The 20,762-nt window shown below is 36.4% G+C and overlaps 1 protein-coding gene across 24 annotated transcripts in view; it reads left to right on the forward strand.

Annotated features, from left to right (window-relative positions):
- ADD1 (adducin 1) overlaps window positions 1-20,762 on the forward strand; it is a 59,958-nt gene that overhangs the window by 36,408 nt on the left and 2,788 nt on the right. For 5 of the 24 annotated variants that reach the window (XM_071753334.1, XM_071753338.1, XM_071753336.1 and 2 more), the window contains exons 7-16: window positions 183-326; window positions 469-567; window positions 893-1,069; window positions 3,766-4,110; window positions 7,079-7,180; window positions 9,025-9,114; window positions 10,009-10,101; window positions 14,459-14,615; window positions 15,500-15,874; window positions 16,639-16,734. In XM_071753334.1, coding sequence (XP_071609435.1) covers window positions 183-326; window positions 469-567; window positions 893-1,069; window positions 3,766-4,110; window positions 7,079-7,180; window positions 9,025-9,114; window positions 10,009-10,101; window positions 14,459-14,615; window positions 15,500-15,874; window positions 16,639-16,734 — 1,678 coding nt within the window. Of the gene's footprint in view, window positions 1-182; window positions 327-468; window positions 568-892; window positions 1,070-3,765; window positions 4,111-7,078; window positions 7,181-9,024; window positions 9,115-10,008; window positions 10,102-14,458; window positions 14,616-15,499; window positions 15,875-16,638; window positions 16,735-17,492; window positions 17,528-20,762 lie in introns of those variants that run through there. The other 19 variants (XM_071753343.1, XM_071753341.1, XM_071753358.1 and 16 more) reach the window with 16 other exon arrangements.

The following is a 20,762-nucleotide window of genomic DNA, read 5'->3' on the forward strand; positions in this document are numbered from 1 at the left end:
GGGTCAGACCCAAGATGAGTGTTACTTCTGTATTCCATCCAAAAGTTTTGAAAAATAGAGGCTTTAGGGATGGGAGTACAAGGCCTCTAGTTATGGTTTTTTCATAATTTTCATAATTGTTATATTTTTCCATTTTTTTTCCCAATACTAGAAATTAAGTTAGTCATTTTAATATTTCTCAGGTTTCTGCAATGAAGTGTGGTCTCCTACCAATTTCACCTGAAGCACTTTCTCTAGGGGAAGTAGCTTATCATGACTACCATGGTATTTTAGTGGATGATGAAGAAAAGGTGGTTATTCAGAAAAATTTGGGACCCAAAAGCAAGGTCAGTATTTTTATATTTTATATTGCTATTTTTATCTAGAATTAAAGAGAAGTATGTGTGGGGGCATGCAGGGTGTACGTTCTTTAATCAGGAGAAAAGACTTGCCTTACTGCTGATAACTTTCTTTGCAATATCTCTCTAGGTCCTTATTCTCAGAAATCATGGCTTAGTATCTGTTGGAGAGACCGTTGAGGAGGCTTTCTACTATATTCATAATCTAGTTCTTGCCTGTGAGATTCAAGTAAGAATTTTAGTATGTTATGTAGTAATATAGTATGCTATATTAAAGTGCAGTTGTGTATTTTACTGGTTGAACTCTTGATCTAAACTAGAATGGTGGTTGTGAAATTGTTCTGTTATGTGGACATCCAAAACATGGGTTTAACCAGCAATATTCAGATACTGTAATGGAACCATATATTGATATATGCTGCCTTTTAAAACATATTTTCAGCACATTAAGATAATGATTATACAAGTTTGTGAATTTATCTTTAGAATTAGATTATTTTTTTTTTTGGTCATTTCCCTCCAAGAAACTAAGATATAACTTCATTGTTTTTAAGGTACGTACCCTGGCCAGTGCAGGAGGACCTGACAATTTAGTGCTTTTAGATCCTGGAAAGTATAAAGCCAAGTCTCGTTCTCCTGAGTCTCCATCGGGTGAGGGTACTGTGTCCCATCCCAAGTGGCAGATTGGTGAACAGGAATTTGAAGCTCTTATGCGAATGCTTGATAATCTGGTAAGACAGGATTTTTTGTCTGATTATTTTATATGTTAATGTAGAAAATACTTGAAAAGCTGCAATAAGGGACATGAGTAAAGAACAGGCTGCATGTAGCTGAGATAGTTTATACAGTTTGCATTAAGGCCCCTCAGAGGAGGGGAAACAACATGAAAATGTTCAGGTGTCCTTTGTGCAGACAGCAGTTACCTTCTTTATTTATAACTTGATAGTTACTGATGAGATCAGGGGATTGTTGTGTGATTTGACACTTCCAAATCAGAGAACTGTGGTGCTTGCTTCACCTTGGTCTCTGTCCTCCCCTTTCCCTCCCAATGTCTGTTGTGTTAATACTTTATCGGGTGCAGTGTCTAGCATGATTTGACTTTGTAAAACTACTAGAAGAGCTCAAATAAATAAAAGTCTTCAGATAAAATGGTTTCAGTAGTATCCCATCTGTAACTAATGACCAGCTGCCAACATTTGCTATCCAGTTTTAACAGGAAAGTTGATAACCTATACTTTCACAAGGCTCAAAGGGTGATGGTAGACAGTGGTAATGAACATTTTAAAAAATATGGCAACCATAATAATCAGACCTAGTCATCTGATTTGGGACTTAATTAGTCTTTTTTGCTCTGTAGGTTTAAGTGTGGCCTTTGTCGCCATCCTCACAGGATCCACACTGATTATATCTTAACACTGTCCAACACATCTGCTAGTAAATAATGAGGTATCCTTTCTGTAGTGTGGAAAAAAATAAAGTAAGGCTACTTCATTAGTAATTTGAATAGTTAATATTTACATATCATACAAAGTGATCAGCTACAATCTTAAGTTGACAGAATTTTCATTGATTTTAGTGAGCAATAAGGAGACTATTAATGTAGTTGGCTTTGGGTAGCTGACTCCCCTAATCAGTGACCAGTTAGAATTTCAGTTAGGATTTAGTTAGATTTCCGTTTCTCTAGGGAATACCAGTTTTGTTTCTTAGGGCAAAAAGGAAGCAGGATTACTAGGAAAGTAGCATTGCTAGAAATGCAGAAATAGAAAGGAGTTCTGACATCCAGAATAGTGCCACATATTATATTAGATATTTAACAACATTAGGCAGTACATAATTGCTCATTATGCACTGTGGTCATTTAAAGATGGAGCAGCAGCCAAGATAATGCCTCAGCAGTGCTTCATGCATGGAAATTCTGCAAAGAAAGCTAAGTTGGCTTACTTGGTTTAAGTTTCTTTACAGCTAACTTTATCCATAAAGGATTATATTGCTTTGTGTGGCAGGCTATTCACATAATTTTTTTGTTTTTTTTTTCTGAGCCACAGTGAAAATAACGTACCTACTGGAAATTTAACCTGTTAAATGTCCTTTTTTGTATGTTAAATGATGAGCAAAACAGGGAGGAAAGCATGAGTAGTTTATTAGGGAAGGTAAAAAGGGAAAAAAATATAATTCAGAGTAAGTAGGAGAGGAAAGCAACATCGATAGAGAAGAATCAGGGAGAGGAGAGAATATGGATGAGAAAGGGGCATTGCTGAAGCCTTCTGTTGTGTACTGTGTTGAATTCTAGATGTTAAAAAGCTGAGAACTTCTTTATATCTGCCTTATATTTTGTATCAGATGCTTTTTAATGTCCTTGTTTCGGAATTGTGGGAAACAGTCAATACATTTGACTGTGTTAATTTTTTTTTTAAATGAGTAGCTGGAGTATCATACAAACAGAAGTAAGGATTCTGTATTTGGACTTAGATCTAACTCCAAAAACTTGAACAATTACTTGAGAATTCAATGAGAAATACCAGGAAATACCAATACTCTTCCCCCAGGGGAAAAAAAAAACGTGGCTTCTGAAGAAGTGTGTATGTAGGGAATTATCACGAAATATGTGTACTTCAAATGCATTTCAAATTAAAACTTAGCTTACTTTTTGCAGTTTAATTAATATACTATCATCGTAGGAAGAACTGTCAGGAAGAGAAGGTCAGGACTGAAATTTAACCAATAGACATTGCTACAATGGACAATTTCTTGTATGCTGATGAAATGCATGTTGATTAAACTGGTTAAATGCAGGCTGGACAGTAACTGTCCCACTAATTAATGGTATAACACATATTTGAATACATACTTTCATCTTGAGGAGAACTAAAATTTTCTTCCATGAATCACCTGCCTTAAAATGCAGACCTTGAGTACTTTGAATAATTATGGGCACTGTATTGGTTTTAAAAGTGTCTGTGGAGTATTTGGGTAGTAAACTAGGGCAGTTGAAAAGAAAATTATTTTTTTAATCTTTCAAACACATCATTACAGAAGTGATAAATTTTTGCCTGTATGTGAGAAGATGGAGACCTATAGCACTGCTCTTGATGAACTCCTCTAAGACCTCAATAGCTTCTCGTAGGACTACTGCAAACCCTTACTAAAATTTTCATTAAAAGTTTTTGAAGTTTGATGTACCAAAAATGGTGCCTCACTTATATTAGTGGTTCAGAAGTTCATTAGATTGGAAGGGATACTAATCTAACCTCATTACCGTGTTTCATCCACCTTCAACATGGCTTCATCCGCCAGAACTGGTGAACAGCAGCAAAGACTGTGTTGTGGAGTGGTTTTGCAGTTAAGGATATTGATCAAAACAAAATTCAGTTGTCTGTTGCAAAATGTGGAGAAGTAGAAGACTAATTGTTGTGCTCTGCTTCTTCAGGGTTACAGAACTGGCTATCCGTATCGATGCCCTGCTCTGAGAGAGAAATCTAAAAAGTACAGCGATGTTGAGATCCCAGCTAGTGTCACAGGTTACTCCTTTGCTAGTGACGGCGAATCAGGCACTTGCTCCCCGCTCAGACACAGTTTTCAGAAACAGCAGCGAGAGAAGACAAGGTGGCTGAACTCTGGCCGAGGGGATGATGCTTCTGAAGAAGGGCAGAATGGCAGCAGTCCCAAGTCGAAGACTAAGGTGTGGACGAACATTACACACGATCACGTGAAACCCTTGCTGCAGTCTCTCTCGTCCGGTGTCTGCGTGCCAAGCTGTATTACCAACTGCTTGGTCTGTGCCTACCTTACTGTTCATAGTTAGATGATGTAGAGCAACTTGGGGTGGCTGGCACTTAGAGGCTTTGGGAAGAAAAAGATTAATCTGATAATTCTTTTCTTCTTTCTTGTAGAAAAAAGCTAAATGTGTTTTACTAACCACTTAATTTGGCTCTGATTAGAAGTGAGCTGTAAAATCCATCTTGCTTGTTAATGCTTAAAACTGCTTAAGACTTTGGAGCCTCTAGTTTTCTTTTGGCTTTTCAAGCTAATGACCAAACAGACTGAATCATAGTTTTGACTGAGTAGGTTCTGCATTTAAATGGTTTAATTAGGGAAAACTGTGTTAGGGAACTACTAATTCTATCTGCATGAAAGCTTTTCTGTTAAATCAAAAACGAAAGTAACTATTCAATGTACTTTTGTACCAGTGTATATGAAAGTAATTGAATTTCTACCCTCTTTTACATAAACCAACTTGGCTTGCAAGCCACTTACAACCCTTGCTATATATGAGAATTGATTTTGTCATAGAACCATAGAATTTCAAAGTGTTTCCTGTTTGTTTTTTTTCCTTAAGCAGTTTTTCTTGTCTAGTTTCTCAGCCTCTTTCTCTGTCCTGTTCACTATGCTTTTGTCTATCCCAAAGCCTCTGAGTGTTCACAACCAGCTGCCTTCTGCATGTAGTGTTGCATGTAAGTAGATGGCCATAAATGGAAAATCTTTCCTAAAGTATCAGCTGGGTGCGGCATGACTAAAGTGCAGCTCAGGCCATCAGCAGGCACTAATCGATAGATTCTGCAACTGGTGCTTATTTTTTGTTTATCAATGCTGCTTACAGTCCAATTTTGCACTGACAGATCTGTTAATTGAAAAGGAAAAGTGTCAAATGCTTTCAAATGGACATCAGTAGCTGTTGGGGTGTAACTGTGGTTTTGGTATTTCCTTGGGCATATACAAAGCATTTAAAATGTAGGCAGGGATTTGTATGCACACAAGCTTTTGTAACTAGTGGTCCTATGAGTAGTAGGAGAATGGTTACAGGTGAGTCTTAAATCTAGTACTCTAGAAAAGGAAGAAAATACACATTAGTTATTCCAGAACACCTCTTCATTTTTATTAACCCCTTCAAAACTATGCTGCTTCACCTCTGAATACATTCAGAGTTCTCCATATTTTGAATAATTTTATGGGATGCTTCATCAGGTAATGTATGTATTAAAATACATAGTGTTAACATGTAGAAAGCCCTGAGAACAGAGTATCTCTGTGGTATTTTTGTGGTGTTCTTTTTTATTTAAGTTATTGTGTACATATATTGTTTGTACTATCAACATTTTATAAAATGCAACTACAGTTTTGCCTTGATTGGAAGAAAGTTTAAAGCTATACATATGTTTGGAGCAGTTTGTGCTTTTCAACCTTAACTCATGAAGTAGGTAGTATTTTATGTTTGAAATTATCAGTGAAAGAAGCTAAATTCCTGCTCAGAAACCAGTCTTGTTTAATAATATTCTGAACCTATAGAAATTTTCATATAGTATAACAGGTTTGTGCATTTAAATATTTTCAATGCTTGTTATTAACTTAAAGAAAAATCAGCTTGTTATGTTGAGGTTGTTTTTATATATGTTTTGACTAAAAACTATCTTTAATAAAAAGCTGGAGTAGTTTTTATCTGAGAAGATATTCGTCAGTGAGTATTTCACAGCTCCATGTTCATTCCATTTTTTACTTTACAGTTGCAAGACATTTTAAAATTCTGTTGCTTTTTGAAGTTTGACAGTTTTGGTTATCTTATTGTTTCTTGAAGTTACTCAGGAAAAAATGCATAGCATTTGCTCTATAAACAGGTTTGCTTTACAGTTCAGTGCATTTTCTATGCAATAATGATTGGAAATTAGGACACCACATAGAATAAACATATGGAGATAAAAAGTTAGTTGTGCGACAAATTAAGCAGAGGTCCATACTAAATGCACTGATCAAATAAAGCAACCTTCTATGAAGAACCCATGAAGCGCTTCAAGTTTGTGTTTGGGATATTTTTGTAACCTTTTAAGCTATGAGTTATAAAATATTCGACATCACCAAACTTCCTCTAGGTTGCTTTGCTGATACAGCAATTTATTTGTGCAGAAACTAATTCTGGAAACAGAACATTTTGCTGACGTAGCTTGTTTCAATGCAAAACTTTGGTGATGCCCACTCTTGCTTCACAGTACAGAATCATTCACTAAACCTGGTTAGTGACATCACATTGCTTTTCATACTTCTTATGTCATCTTATGCTTTAAGTTTGCTTTGATGTTTGTTGAGTATCAGAGGATTGAATCAATGATCTCTCTGTCTCTTGTGCTCTTTTGTAAACACCCAGTGCAGAAAATTAAAATGGTAGGTACAGGGTTTTAGAGCTCATGTTGTAGATCTTCCTGTATACCTCTGTTTGGGTAAGGTAGAATGTCCTGTTTAAACAAATATGAACTCACTGAAATTTCTGGAAAAAATTTTTTAACAATCAGTATTCTATTGGAGTTTTTCTACTTCTGTGTTAATATGTCTCTTCATAAAGTGAGAAGTAGACTTTTTAGAAGCATGGAGCACTGCAGTTGTCAGTGTGGCCAAGTGCACAGAAAAATATCTTTAAAACCTTTTAGTCTCCATAGACTTGTATTGTGCATATCTGTAGTGATTGCATCATTTTGGATGGAAGTTGCTTGCAAGCTCACTGGCTCTCTAGTTTTTGTTGCTGCTACTGGATTGACTTAATAGAATGATTCTGACATTTTAGAAATGTATCTGAAGGTACAGTTTCTGTTACTGAAGAAGGAAGCAACTTAGTCTTAGGAATGAATAGAAGAATACAATCATTGGTTCAGTTCTCTGCTACGTATAATGCATGATCAACTGTTATGTGAATTTGCTGCTCTGTGTCCACAGCCATTACAGCAATTCTGACTGTTAAACTGTTCTTGGTATTACAGTGGACTAAAGAGGATGGACATAGAACTGCCACCTCTGCTGTCCCTAACCTGTTTGTTCCATTGAACACCAATCCGAAGGAGGTCCAAGAAATGAGGAACAAGGTTGGTAATAACATAAAAATGAACTTTTTTTTTTTTTTGTCATTGCTACAATTAAGTTTCATACGTGTAATGAAATCACTTATTTTGATATAGTGACATTTTTGCAGTTTAATAACACATCTCTGGTACTGTCCTCCCCCTTCTTAACTAGATACTGAAACAATTCCTAAATGTTATAAACTCATAATAGAAGAAGATGTTATTGCTGTTCACTGTGTGAAGACTCTTGGTGTCTTACATTTTATTACTGACAGATCAGTTGCTGGATACCTCTGAAGCAGCCAGCACTGAGTTTATAGTAGTAGTTTTGTTCCCCTGAGATCACAGTTTTACATTAGTGACCTGATTTCCTGTTTTGGTTTCATGAGTGGAAATTGTGGCCTAGACAAAGAAGTCTGTGGATCTCTTCTCCATATTAGATTTTATTTTTTTTATAATAGGCAGTGATTGAAGAATTTTGTGGGGCCTTTGGAACTGAATGTTAATCTTTTTGAAATGACCTAGCAGTTATTTTTACAATCTTTGAATTTCAGATCTTCTTGTCACCAGCCTACCATCAGGAAAGCATTGAATACATTGGGGCTTTTTCACTTTGTTTCTTTTGAAGTATAAGATATGCACTGGTCTCTTGCTATTACTAAAATTGCTCTGGATTGTTTTGCTACTTCTCACTGATAATTTTTATGAAATGGAGGTAGTATTATGTCTCAGTGAAGTCTGTGTTCAGGCTACTAGCAGGAATACTGATTTGTTCTAAAAGAAGTAGTATAAGCTTGACAAAGTTTTTTCTTTTTCTGACTCAGCTCTGTAAAATAATAATCCTTTAAACTGGGAAGTCTGGTGCAAATTGCCAGGCAGTTTCTTAGTGTCTGAAACCTATATATCTTTTTACCAAAAGCTTGAATGAAGTAACCAGGAGGAAAGAACTAAAACTTTGAGCTTTTTAGTTTCCTGATGTCTAAAAGGGTAGTAAGCTATAAACAAGTACAGAAAGTGCAGGATCTTCATACTTTCCAAAATATCATTTATTAATAATACTTTGCATTCTTACACTTTTATGCGTTTATTTGTTATATAAATTGACTGTCCTCTTTTTGTTGTAGAGATCTTTCTGTATGCTTTTCTCCATTTATCTTGGAACAAGAACCAGAGTACTTGAGGAATAAATTTTGAGTCAGTTGTTACAAATTCTTTACCGCTGTGGGATTTCTAGTTTAAGTCAATAATACCTAGATTTAAAGATCCAGTTTCTGCTCTGGTCTTCTACATGGAAAGATTTGGGAAGTATTTAGGGTGCAAGAAAAGGGATGTGCTTGAGTACTCCAGAGTATCAGTTTATGCGTAGAAAAATAATTATGCCCTTTTAAGAATATGGTCCTAACTAGATGCAAAAATTGTATGTTGTGCAGTGCTTTACAGTAAGTTCTGTAGGAAGGTGATATTGTGGGACAGTATCAGTGACAAGTGGTTAGTGACAGAAACCTGTAAATGACTGGTTAGGCACAATAAACATCACAATAAACAACAATAAACATGTGCTTCCCCTCTCCCATCACTTTTCTTCATAAGCTGGAGTTGTCTCTTACCTCATCTGTAGATTTTTACCATGGGCTAGTAATAAAAAGCAAAGGCCAGTACCTGCTGTGGTACTTTAAATTCTGAGAAGTGTGAGGAAACTGAGCACATAGCTTCATGTTGTGTTGATAAGCACAGTTTTATATGGTGAGTAGGGCCACAGTGCTCAGCATCAGCTGCAGGTTCACTCACCCCTTTTTTAAATACAAAAATGTGGTTAACTTGTCTGTCTTGTTCACATGTCTGTATTCTGCCACTTTCCTTTACAGATACGAGAGCAAAATTTACAAGATATTAAAACTGCAGGCCCTCAATCACAGGTTCTTTCTGGGGTAGTTGTGGACAGGAGTCTCGTACAGGTGAGAGTATAAAATGCCTAAAGCTTTTAGCTTTTAATCTAGGATATCCTTTGCTTTCACCTAATATATCACTATAAAATTATTCTTTAATTGGCAGAGAGTAACTGTTTATAAGGTAAGTCTTAGAGGTAACACCATTGTCTTTGCAAAAGTGCTCAGGGACAGAACTGTAAGAGGCTTCAGCAATGTAGCCCAAGCATGTCTGTGAAGGATGCTTCTTGTTGTGTTTTTTTGTTTTACTATTATTTGTTTGTTTGGGTTTTTGGTTTGGGGTTTTTTTTTGCTGAATGTAATGCATGAAATTCATAAGGCTCATTAAGTGGGTTAGTTTCTTTTTCAAGACTACTTGAGCTTTGTGACAACTTTTTCTTTGTTTTCCAAGTTAATATACCTTGAAGTAGTGATAATGGGCACAACAGGCTCACTATGGGGCAGTAATGTTGCTTGTTAAATATGTTTTATCATGCTTCATAATACTTTATTTGAAGAGCAACTTGAAAAAAAACCACTATTATACACCAATAAAAGTTAAATGCAGTGTATCTGGGTACACAAAAGACTTCCTCTCTGAATCATAGCTTGAAGTAAAGCAAGAGTTAGATTTACACATGTGCACTGTGTTGCTGAATGACTTTAAAGCTCTATATAGTGGAGTGTTTTAACTGCCTCAGATAAGTATTCTCTGATCTTTTAAAAGTTTGGCAAGTCTTATCATGACCATAGCATTATTCATGTTGGGTTTCAAATTGTGTGCATGTCAATTCATTGTCATCTGCAATTTTATCTACCAGTAACTGTTTCTTTGCATGTTTTTTAGCAAGCATCATAATGCTTTTGGTTGATGTTGTAAAGCCTGGGCTTGGTTTGCTCTTTTTACTCAATTTACTGTTGCAGGATGCTCCCCTCTCAGACTGTACGGAATCTATTGAAGGGCTCGATCTCACAGAGCAGGCCTTTAGTCCTGCTAAATCTCTGTCTGTTAGAAAGGTACTGCCCTGTCCTACTGCTCTAAATACTGTTGTTCCCCTTCATTTTTCCTCTTCCTTACCCTGACCTTTTCCCTCTGTTAGCTAATGATCTTGCTAGAAAAGGAAAAAAAAAAAGATGGATCTCCAAATTATGTAGACACAATTAAAAAAGCAGTTAACTTTACCCTGTTTAAGTATCTTCTAAGGATTTTGATATTTTTCTTTGTCTGTAGAAGCTGTTGAAGAAACATGTTTGATGTTAAGGTGCTGATAAGGTTCTGCATATAGTGGTTTCTTTGAGCATGCTGTTAGTGCTGAGTTACTCTAATTTGAGATCCATTTTGAGTTACCTGAAACTCAACCTGATAACATCAGTGTAATACCGAAGATATCCACAGAGTGTCATGCTGACAGACACTGTCAACTTCTGAGCCTGTGTTGCTAGACGTCTTGTTTCTATTAAACTTCCTGTGATTATCTACAAGAGTTGCTGGGTAATGCCCGAGGCTTCAGTTTGCTTTTAAACACGTAATTATGTGCTTACATAATGGACTTCAGAATAAATTCAGGAGATATCTGTATAGTTGGGGTGACAAGTCCTTTGAGGCTGAGTAAACAGGAACAGTTCACATGCTGCTAACAATCTGTCTTTCCCAGGTTTTGAAGGAGTTTATTAGAGATGAGCTAACATGAGAGCACAGTGTGTAAATAAGCATCAGTGTCACTTCTGCTCCAGTATTTTATCAAAAAGATTCTCAAATCTTGGTTTAGGTCATGTCTAACATCTCATTATCAGAATAGCTTTCCCATCAAAGAAAGAATTCTTAGAATTACATAGAATTCTTAGAATTACGTTATTGTTGCAAATTCATGACTTTATAACACCTTCTGGAGTAATGAGCCACATACAGATAGCTGTATCATACTGAGAAATGGATAATGTTTTTTCTGATTATAGTTTGGTTTGTCCATATTCTGTAAGGAAAAATATTAAAATACTATTTCCAGATTAAAATGAAAAATAGAGCAAGGCCAAGTTTTTCTAGGCAGTGGATGCTTTTTATTTTTGGTAATATCTTCAAACTTATGAATTATTCTAATGATAGTCATCCACTGGTTGTCACGACATGGGCAGTTTCTTTTATCAGTCATATGCAAGGTAGCTTTCAAGTATTATTTTTTAATATTTGCATTATCTTTCTATAAGGCTACTTGTGTTTTACATGTGTTTTCATAGATGGCAAGGAGCCAACGAAAGGTCTACAGGTGTATGATTTTGCCTAGTAGTATGTTAGGTTTTAGATGTCCAGATGGTTTGTTGCCTTTTTGTGGCATCAAATTAGTGTGTAAAATTAGATCACAGTGTTAATAACAGTAAGAGTGGACTCTATAGCATAATATTTATTATCTTAATATAGACTGTGACCTGAATGCTTAATAATTACCTGTTTGGGTGTAAAAGAAAGCCAACCAAAAAAACCCCAAACTAGTAAAAAAGATGGGGGTGGGGAATATAACATACAAAATACCCAAGGAACTAAGCCCCACAGAAAAAAAATTCTGAACTTTCTAGAGAGATTATGCTAAAGATCAGTTGTATAGTGGGGAACTAAAAAAATATGAACAATCTCCTGATGCCTGTGTAAACCTCACATGAAGATTTGGATCAAAGTTTAAGGAGCTGTACATCAAGGACTTACAGACTTTTAGGTACAAGATAATTACAAGTTCTTAATTGACAAAATTTTTTGACTCGGTTACATTTAAAATAAATTCCATCAACTTGCAGTAACACTTCAAATGCAAACTTTAACTGTCAGTTAAAGTTGAGGTTTACATAAAATACTAATGTACAATATTTTGGATGAAAAAAAATCCCATTTGTGTATAGTATGCATGTAATGCTTTGAGTCTTCTGTGCCTATGGCTGCAGTAGTAAATAATCCATTTTGCCTTGTCACTTGCTTTGTTCATGTTCTGAGAAGTCCTGGCTGTGTTGCAACACAAGCTCCTTGTGTATCATGTAACTTTATTCCTGTTAGAGGCTTGGTTAACCAAACTTCTGCTGCAGTCTCTGGCTGAATGATAGGGACTGTTTGGCATTCTTACCAGTGACCATTCTGCCATCTGATTTTTAAAACAACAAAATCACATGAAGTTTCAAGAATTACAAGTAGAGGGGAATTACCTATTTTGTCTTTTCCTTTAGAATGAAAATTCTCTGGCTTTGTTCTTCACAAAGAACCTTTCAGCTCTGCCCCAGAGGTGGTACTGTGTTTTGATGGCAGCTTCTACATAACAGGATTTCAAGAGTTGTGGTTTTTTGGATAAAGGCACTGCATTAATGACAGATTGTGTTAAAAGTAATGGTTAACTTAAACAATTATTGTGAATATACTGTTCAGTTGAGAGAAAATGAGAATGCCACTGAGCATGGCATATGTAAGGTGCCATTTTTGCTCATGTCTATCCCTGAGAACAAGATTCAGTGCTTGCTTGCCTGTTGATGGTCACCACATAGCAGTTTTGAGCTTTTTTCTGAAAGCAAGGTTTGGTGGAGAAGTTGCAAAATGCCTTGATAATATAAAATTTACTTGAAGGATACATGAGGTCCAAGTTTAGTATGAAGCTATATTGTGTATCATTAGCTATAAATAACTGTCCTTGCTGGATCTTTGTGGAAGAGTATGTTTGTGTGTGTTACACTGTAAGAAAAGTATATCGGGTTGGAAGTTTTCTGGTATTGAGCCAGCCGGTGCTTAGTGGAGAGAGTTGAAAAGGCTTTTGACATCCTACTGACATTCTCCTTCTGAGACCAGAGTTCCGCTTGTTTTATGGAGAAACAGAAGTGATCTGTAATGTTTAAGATGTTGCCCTCCTGCAGTTCCCTTCAGGATCTTACATGGAAGACTTGTTACACTCTGTGTTCTTCAGTATTTCTGGCTGGTGTTTGTATCCTGATAATTTCTAACAACCAGCTGTTCTTGTCTACCTTATTACACTAGACCAGATTTTCTGAGACCTCTCATAAGGCTTACAGAAATATTTAACTGCTCTTGTCCTCATTTCATCTGGACATTCTTATCAGTCACCTTTTGGGTCCTGACAACTTGTCCAAAGCATCTCTTAGCACTCAAAACAGTGCTCTAATTTCATCTTCAGTTTACAATGAAGATCTCATGCTTGTCCATCAAGTATGGACATGGAGTGGAATGCTTGTCTCTTTGTTTGGGTGCTATTTATTTTTGAACAGTGTTTTCTAATGCTTTCTTTTAAATATTGGTACAAATAACATTTAATATGAAGATGACTTGGGCCAATCAATAACCCATACTTATTTAGTAATGGAATTGATATACCTCTCTTGAGCAGTGAAGACAATTTAAGGCCTTAACAATAAGGCACAGACCACATACCGTTCATTTCCACCAGCAGAGTTCTGTATGTCCAGTAAAAAAACCTAATGTTTAAAACAAGCCACTTGAAAAATACAGCACCTTTCCAGGCAAGCATCTTCTCTATCAAAGACAGTGAAAAGCCAGAAGCTTTGTCTTTATTATATGATTAGAAAAGAAAAACTTAACAGCCTTAGCATTAGAGAATCTCTGACGCAGCTGCTTTTTTCCATTGGAACTTGCTGTTCTTAGAATTGCTTATGTTTATTTGTATAACTTTCTATCTGGCTTATGTGACAGCTGTTACAGTTGTAAATATGCTAATTTGTGTAAGATTACAGGTAACCTTCATTACTTAAAAACTGCTTTTAATAAACTGTTGCTCTGGCGTACACAGACCATATACGAGATGCCTTTTACTATACCATATGTTAGATAGTGTGTAGTAGCTACTCAAAATGGCTTTTCCCTTATTAAAAAAAATTAAAAATAAGTTAAAAAAGAAACAAAAGCCAGAACACAAACATGCCACAAACAAAAGAACCTATGAGCTGAGTCCTGTGAACTTCTACAGTTCAGATCACCCAGGTTGCCACACAGTTGTGTTGGTATCCTGTTTCTTTTGTGGAGAGAAAAAGAAACTGATACTTCTGTGACTTCAGATGTAATTCAGACTCTTTGGCTGCTGTTTGATCTGCTGCTTAATGGTGGATATTACCCTGGTGGTAACACTGATGTGTCTGTAAGAGTAATTAAAAAAACAAGACCTGTTTTCTCCTTTTATATTAACCTGCTGTTGATTCAATTTGCCTTTAAAAAAAATCTTCAGTAGATTTTTGTTTTATATATGTAATCTAAAATAAACAAATGTAGCATTTTTCAGATTATCATTTGGTTTTGGTTACTTTGTAGTCTCAGAACTTCTCAGGGTTTTGCAAGTTACTGCTCAATTGCAGATGTATCTTAATTTTGTTTTGTCAGGGAGAGCTTGTGACTGCATCAAAGGCAATAATTGAGAAAGAATATCAGCCAAAAGTCATAGTGAGCACAACAGGACCAAATCCCTTCAATAAACTCACCGATCGGGAGCTGGAAGAATATCGCAAAGAAGTAGAAAGAAAGCAGAAGGGACCAGAAGGTTGGTTTCTCTGTGGTGTTTGTTTTGCAATAGATTATAATAACAGCAAGTTCATTATTTATTGGAAGGTGGGTTGCCTGCTATGAATAATTTATTCAGCTTTTGTGTATTTCAGTTTTTCCAGTGTGAATTAAAAATTTAAAAAGCATACTGGAGATAGAATGTGCAATCTAAGAATCTGTTAAATAGAGTATTCTGTAAAATGTATGGATCTTATTTTAAAAATTATCTTAGTAGAAAATCTGGGGAGTTTAGTGTGGTCAATTACGGCTGCTATTAGGAAGCTGAAAATTCGAAACTTAAGTAAAAAAAATAAATTTAGGTACTGCAAAGTATTGCAGATTTTTTGGCTTTTTTTCCCTTAGTGCTAGAGATAGTCAAAGGTGAGAGAATGGTGTTGGGGTTTAGCAGCAAAACTGCAATTTTCTAACTCAGTGAAAATTGTGGGTTTGAGAAATCCATTGAGTGGGGAAGATGGAGAACAGAATTTGATTGTTATTTGGAAATGGCATACCCTGGGGAGTTCCCCCAAAAGAGACTTTCTAAATTATGATAGCATGAGCAAATTGTATTGTAAAAAGAGATCATTGCTGCATCTAAAGTGGTTATTCTGCTTTACTTATGTATAGTTTAAGGGGTGATACTTAAAACACTCATCTGTTACTAGGTTTTGAATGTGAATGACTGAGGAACCAGAAGTGCCAATTGAGTTGCAGTGTGTGCTCCCTACTTCTGATTTTTTTATGAGACAATATAGGAGCTGTTGTAGATTCTGTGTGTTCTGTTGATGAAGTATTGGACTGTGTGGGGTGGGATATTCTTGTGTTATGCCTGTATAACTTTATACATTTATTCTCTCAGTAACATTGCTACATCCTTCTTAGATAAGATATCAAAATGTGGAGAGACTGTTTTACTGAGACAGACACCAGCTGGGGAACAGAGTACATTGCTTAGAAATCAGATCATCAGTGAGCAAAATACGTCAGATAAAAAATCTCTGGATTTAAAAGGCAGATCAAAAACCTTTCAAGGAACACATATGAAGACTTTACGGGATCGTGACGTATCATCACTGTCTAAATCTTTAGATAACACTCAGTTTCCTGCTGCATGGGTTTCTTGTGAGACCACGCAGCAAATCATCACACATCTTAACCAAGAAGAGCCAGATGGGCAGAAGTTCTCCCATAAGGAATTTCATACTGCAGTGATCAGAGCCTTAAGGTCCAATCCTGACCTTTTGGCTGAGGCCTCAGGTATTACTAATACGGTACAGTTGGGCTTGCAATCTAAGGAACAACCTCTCTACCTCCACCATCTGGAGATTCTGTCAGTTGACTCTCATCTGTGGGACCAATTCCACTTTTAATTGTCTAGGTGAACTGTATGGAACAATGTTTTAATACTGTTCCTGGTAGATGGTGAACTCTGTTAATGTTTTCCTTTGGATCTAGGGCTGTTTAAACCTGGAAGCAAGGGGGATCCTCCTTACTAATAACAAATATGCAAAAAACCTGTGAAATCTGTTTTTAATCATTTAATTACTGCATGTTTCTCTGATTTTCTGTGCAGCCTTCTTTTCCTTTGGGATGCGATTTTGTTTACTCAGAGTTCCAGCAATACAAAGCAAGCAAAAGTGTTACCCTGTGAAGGTCTGATAGCATCCACACCCCCTCTCCGTGTTTGTTTATATTTTCCTTGTGGTTTTTCCTCACAAGTTTTCTTTAGGAAGAGCCTTTTAAACCAATTCATAAGCAATTACATTATTCCTCCCCTCTAACGAAAAACAACAAACAAAAGCCACCACAGAGCTCAGCTGTGACTCCAATGGTTTTGCAAATATCAAGCCATCACTTAATTTTCTTTTGCTTGTTTTGGTATTATTTAATATCCTGGCAGTGTTCTGAATCAGAAAAATGTGTTCATGTCTTGCACGTGTGAAGCAAAAGGATACTTTTGTTTTCTCACGTGCTGAAAGGTTTTGTCAGCCTCTTTAATTTCTCTTTATCTACATCTGCAGAACCTTCAGAAGATGGCAGACAACAGAAAGAGAGAAGTCCCTCTGATCACACCTCAGCTCGTACTCCTCCCAGTACACCCATTAAAATAGAGGAAGGTATGTGCCTCTGATCTGGGGGCCAGGGGAAACCAGAAACTGGATCATTAGTGACTGACGCATGAAAATACCTGAATTAGTGTCTAAGAAAAATAATTTTAAAATCGTATTTTATAATACCTAAAATATACAACAGTGGACTATGAGTGTAACAGGAGTTATGTTGAACAATAATAAAGAAGTGTGCATTAATATAAAGACAAATTTTCATCTCTTCAGAATTGCCTTATCATCTCTTGGTATTTCTCAACTGATTTACTCTTCTGTAACACTTTTTGTGCACTTTCTGAGAGAAAGAATTACTCTTGTTGAATGAAACAGTGTCTGATGGTGAACCAGACACAAATTTAGATGCTTGGTAATTCTCCTTCATTGATTGCACATTTCTTAAACATTATTGTATTTGGATTACACCTCAGTGAATATTTTTTCCAACTCAATTGGAATCTAAGTATTGTAATTCGCTCACCTTACATACTGGTTTTAACTAAAATGAGAGCAGGGCTGGTAAACTCTACAATTTCCTCAAAAAAGGAAAAAAATAATATTGAACAGGTGTAATCTAATTTTTGTCTTGTTTCCTTTACCTTGTACATTGGATATATCACCTGTCTGTTAGTCTTCCATTCACTACTTCATCTCATTCTGTTTCCTATAAGAATGGTTGCAACCATTCTTCTGACTTAACACAATGGCTGTGATGAATGCATAGATTCTCTACTTGTGCTTTTTTCTTCTTGTGGCTGCGTTACACACAGGAGATGGATATGCTAAAGAGTACCTGTTACCATAGTAAGTATCATTCCATACTCTGACCTGCTTATGTGCTTTGCTTCACTTTTGCATCTTTGTTTACTGCGGATTTTTTGTTGGGTTTGCTTTTTTGTTTTTAAAGCAGGCTTTTTTCAGTTGAGACATTGATTTCTTTAGTTCTTGGTTTTGTTAAATTCTAGGTAGTTGCAGATCTTGTGTTAAAATGCACTCCCCCTTTGAAAGAGACTGTGAAAGTGACATCATGTGTCTCCATATCTGTGTGCTGTCCAATCCCTCAGTCTAAAAATGAATATTCTGAAGGTGTCTTTCCAGGTATAGCTGAAACAGGTCTGGGAGTTGCTCCCCAGCATTTTTCTGCTGCCTACACAACTTGGACCTGGTAATGAGATGGAAGACAGTTCCAAATCTGTTCTGTGCAAAAGTGTTACCATTGACAGTGGTGTAAGCTTACCCAGCAGACTTCTGCATAGAAGGGGATGTGGAACTGTACTCCTATGTTATGTATGTCAGCTGTAGGGAAATTCCAGTGCCAAGAAGGAATAGCAGCAACTTCTGCAGCTGTTTCAGCTAGATCTGCAGGGATACCTCAGATACCTCTGAAAGTAATAAAAATGTTTGGCCCCCTCTGTTTGTATGTCCTGTTATATTCAGAACTCAGTGTGTCTGTCACATAGATGCAAAGTCATACTATGTCATAGACAACTGTGATGTTGCTAATAAAGTTCTAAAACCTGGAAATTCTTTTACCCTGAGAATTGCCTTCTGCAAACTCTTCTAGTTGCACAGGTTTTCCAGGACAAACATACAAAAGCATATTTTGGAGAGAAACGGGAAGTTAAGACAACTTTGATTGGCAGAAGTTCTGTTGAATTACAGTCTTCTCTATGCAACCACTCCTCAACTTTTTCTTCCCTCATATTGTTTCTATTTAAATGTAGAAAGTCAGAAAAGTGTTCTGTCTTAACTCAGTTATAGCCTAGTTTGTATGTTTGTCCACATGTTTGTGTTAGAAAAAAAAAAAGCCATAAACTTTTATTTGCTTAAGTAATATAAATTGTAAAGACAAAGCAGTATTAAAGTTACTTTTCAAACTTCTATGCCACGATATGTATAAAGGAAAGATCATAAATATAGACATAATTATTCTAAAAAACTTAATTTCCCTAGAGTAGAATTGCAAGGTGTATGCTTCCTTTATCAAATATGGAACTTGTAAATCTCCCTAATTCTGGTAAAATATTTCCCTTGGCAATACAAGCAGATGTTTAATTCTAGCACGTTAACCCGTTCAGTAAAGATAATGGTAATTTGACAGACTTAATTAATTAATGGATTATGAGTTCTAGAATTGTTTGTTTATCCCATGCTTAGGCCAAGTGGCCAATGCTGTTTGAATGCCTGTAGCTTCGTATACGTAAACTTTAAGAATTTCTGGTCCTTTTTCTAATACTTTAAAACTTTTTTCTAAATTTATTTTAAAAAGATAAAGCTGACTGACAATCTAATAATGGTGCCAGTTCTAAAAACTGGGCCAGATAATTAATAACAGACCACTTCAGTTGAAAGGAACGTACAATGATCATCTAGTCCCAATTACCTGAGCACTTCAGGGCTGACCAAAAGCCTAAAGCATATTAAAGCCATGGTCCAAATGTCTCTTAAACACTGACAGGCTTGGGTCATTGACCAACTTGGTGCCCCAGGGTTTAACCACCCTCTCAGTAAATCAGTGATCCCAGTGTCCAGCCTGAACCCCCCCCAGCACTGCTCTGAACCATTCCCATGCATCCTGTCACTGGATACCAGGGAAGGGAGCTGAGTAAGGCTCTCAGTTAATTCCTCAGCAGTAAAATGGAATCCAGAGTGCAGTGGTAGTGAGGAGTAGTGGGTGGTGCTTCTGGCAAACTTGTGTGTTGCATACTTACAGATAGGAGGCAGCTTGTAATGTGCATAATCACGTTCTCTCTTTTCACCCTATTTTAAATCCTGCCTGCATTATAGCTTTTAAACTGCTAACTTGTGCATTTGGAGTGTTTGGCACTGAATAATAGTGTGTTTTGATACTTAACCTATTAGAAGCTCTTGGTGCTCTAGGCAAAACATCTTAGTTTTTCCAGTAGGCAGGTAATCATAGAATGGTGTGAAGGGACCTTAAAGATCACCTGGTCGCAGCACTAGGGACACCTCCCACCAGACCAGGATAATCCAAGCCCCATCCAACCTGGCCTTGAACACTTGCAGGGAGGGGACAGCCACAACTCCTATGGGCAACCTGTGCCAAGTGTCTCACCACCCTCACAGGAAAGGATTTCTTCCTAATGTCCAACCTAAATCTGTCCCCTTCCAATTTAAAGCCATTACCCCTTGTCCTGTCACTGCATGTCCTTTTTTATTATAAGGGCATTCATAGAGTATAAATCCTCTAAAATATATTAGAAGGTTATTATTTCTGCCATATGGGATTAATAACACTCATTATTTCCATAGGAAGACTAGGAAAATATCAAGTATTTTCTGTAAATTCTTGTGAAAGCTTTTCAAATGACATGGAACAAGATTTTAAAAGGGGGGGGGAAATAGTTGCCTTTCTTTTATGCCTTACAAGGAAGGAGTATGGCCTGGATTTTGTTCTAAATTCTTCCTTATGTAACATCAATGGGGATATATTTGACACAGGTAATGAGAGACTTCTCTGCTAGAGTGCAGTGAGGAACATTGCAGGGAACTTTGAAAAGTGCTTGTTGTTAAACTTAAATGCACAAAGAGAGGAGCTTTAAAATGAACATCTCTAAAGCACAGCGGTGAACAAAGAAAATGTCACCATTTAAGGGAGTATTGGTAAAGTTTTGACATAAAGCTACCACTAGATTGTTGATGTTCCTTTGTACAGGGATGGGGTGAGTTCCGCTGTTAGATGTTGCATATGTTTAAAAAAAAGCAAGCTGAATTGCATAACCTGCTGAGCTCATTTAATTTGATAAACTACCTGAATTTGACTTACAGGAATCCATAATATATACTCATATCTTGCAAAAGAAGTGAAGCCTTTGTGATAGGAAATAATGTTGTGAAGCAACATCTTGTTAAGTCTCATTGAAAAATAATATGTAATAATATGATCATGATTAAAAATTGGCAAGCCAACAGTTTAGAAATTAATGGATTTGCGTGTGTCAGATCACTGCAAACCAGCAATAAGTTTTATCCCACCAAAAGTGAAAAGAATCAAGAATTTTATGACACTCTCTTCAATG

The sequence above is a fragment of the Heliangelus exortis genome, chromosome 10 (genome assembly GCF_036169615.1).
Source record: "Heliangelus exortis chromosome 10, bHelExo1.hap1, whole genome shotgun sequence".
NCBI lineage: Eukaryota > Metazoa > Chordata > Aves > Apodiformes > Trochilidae > Heliangelus > Heliangelus exortis.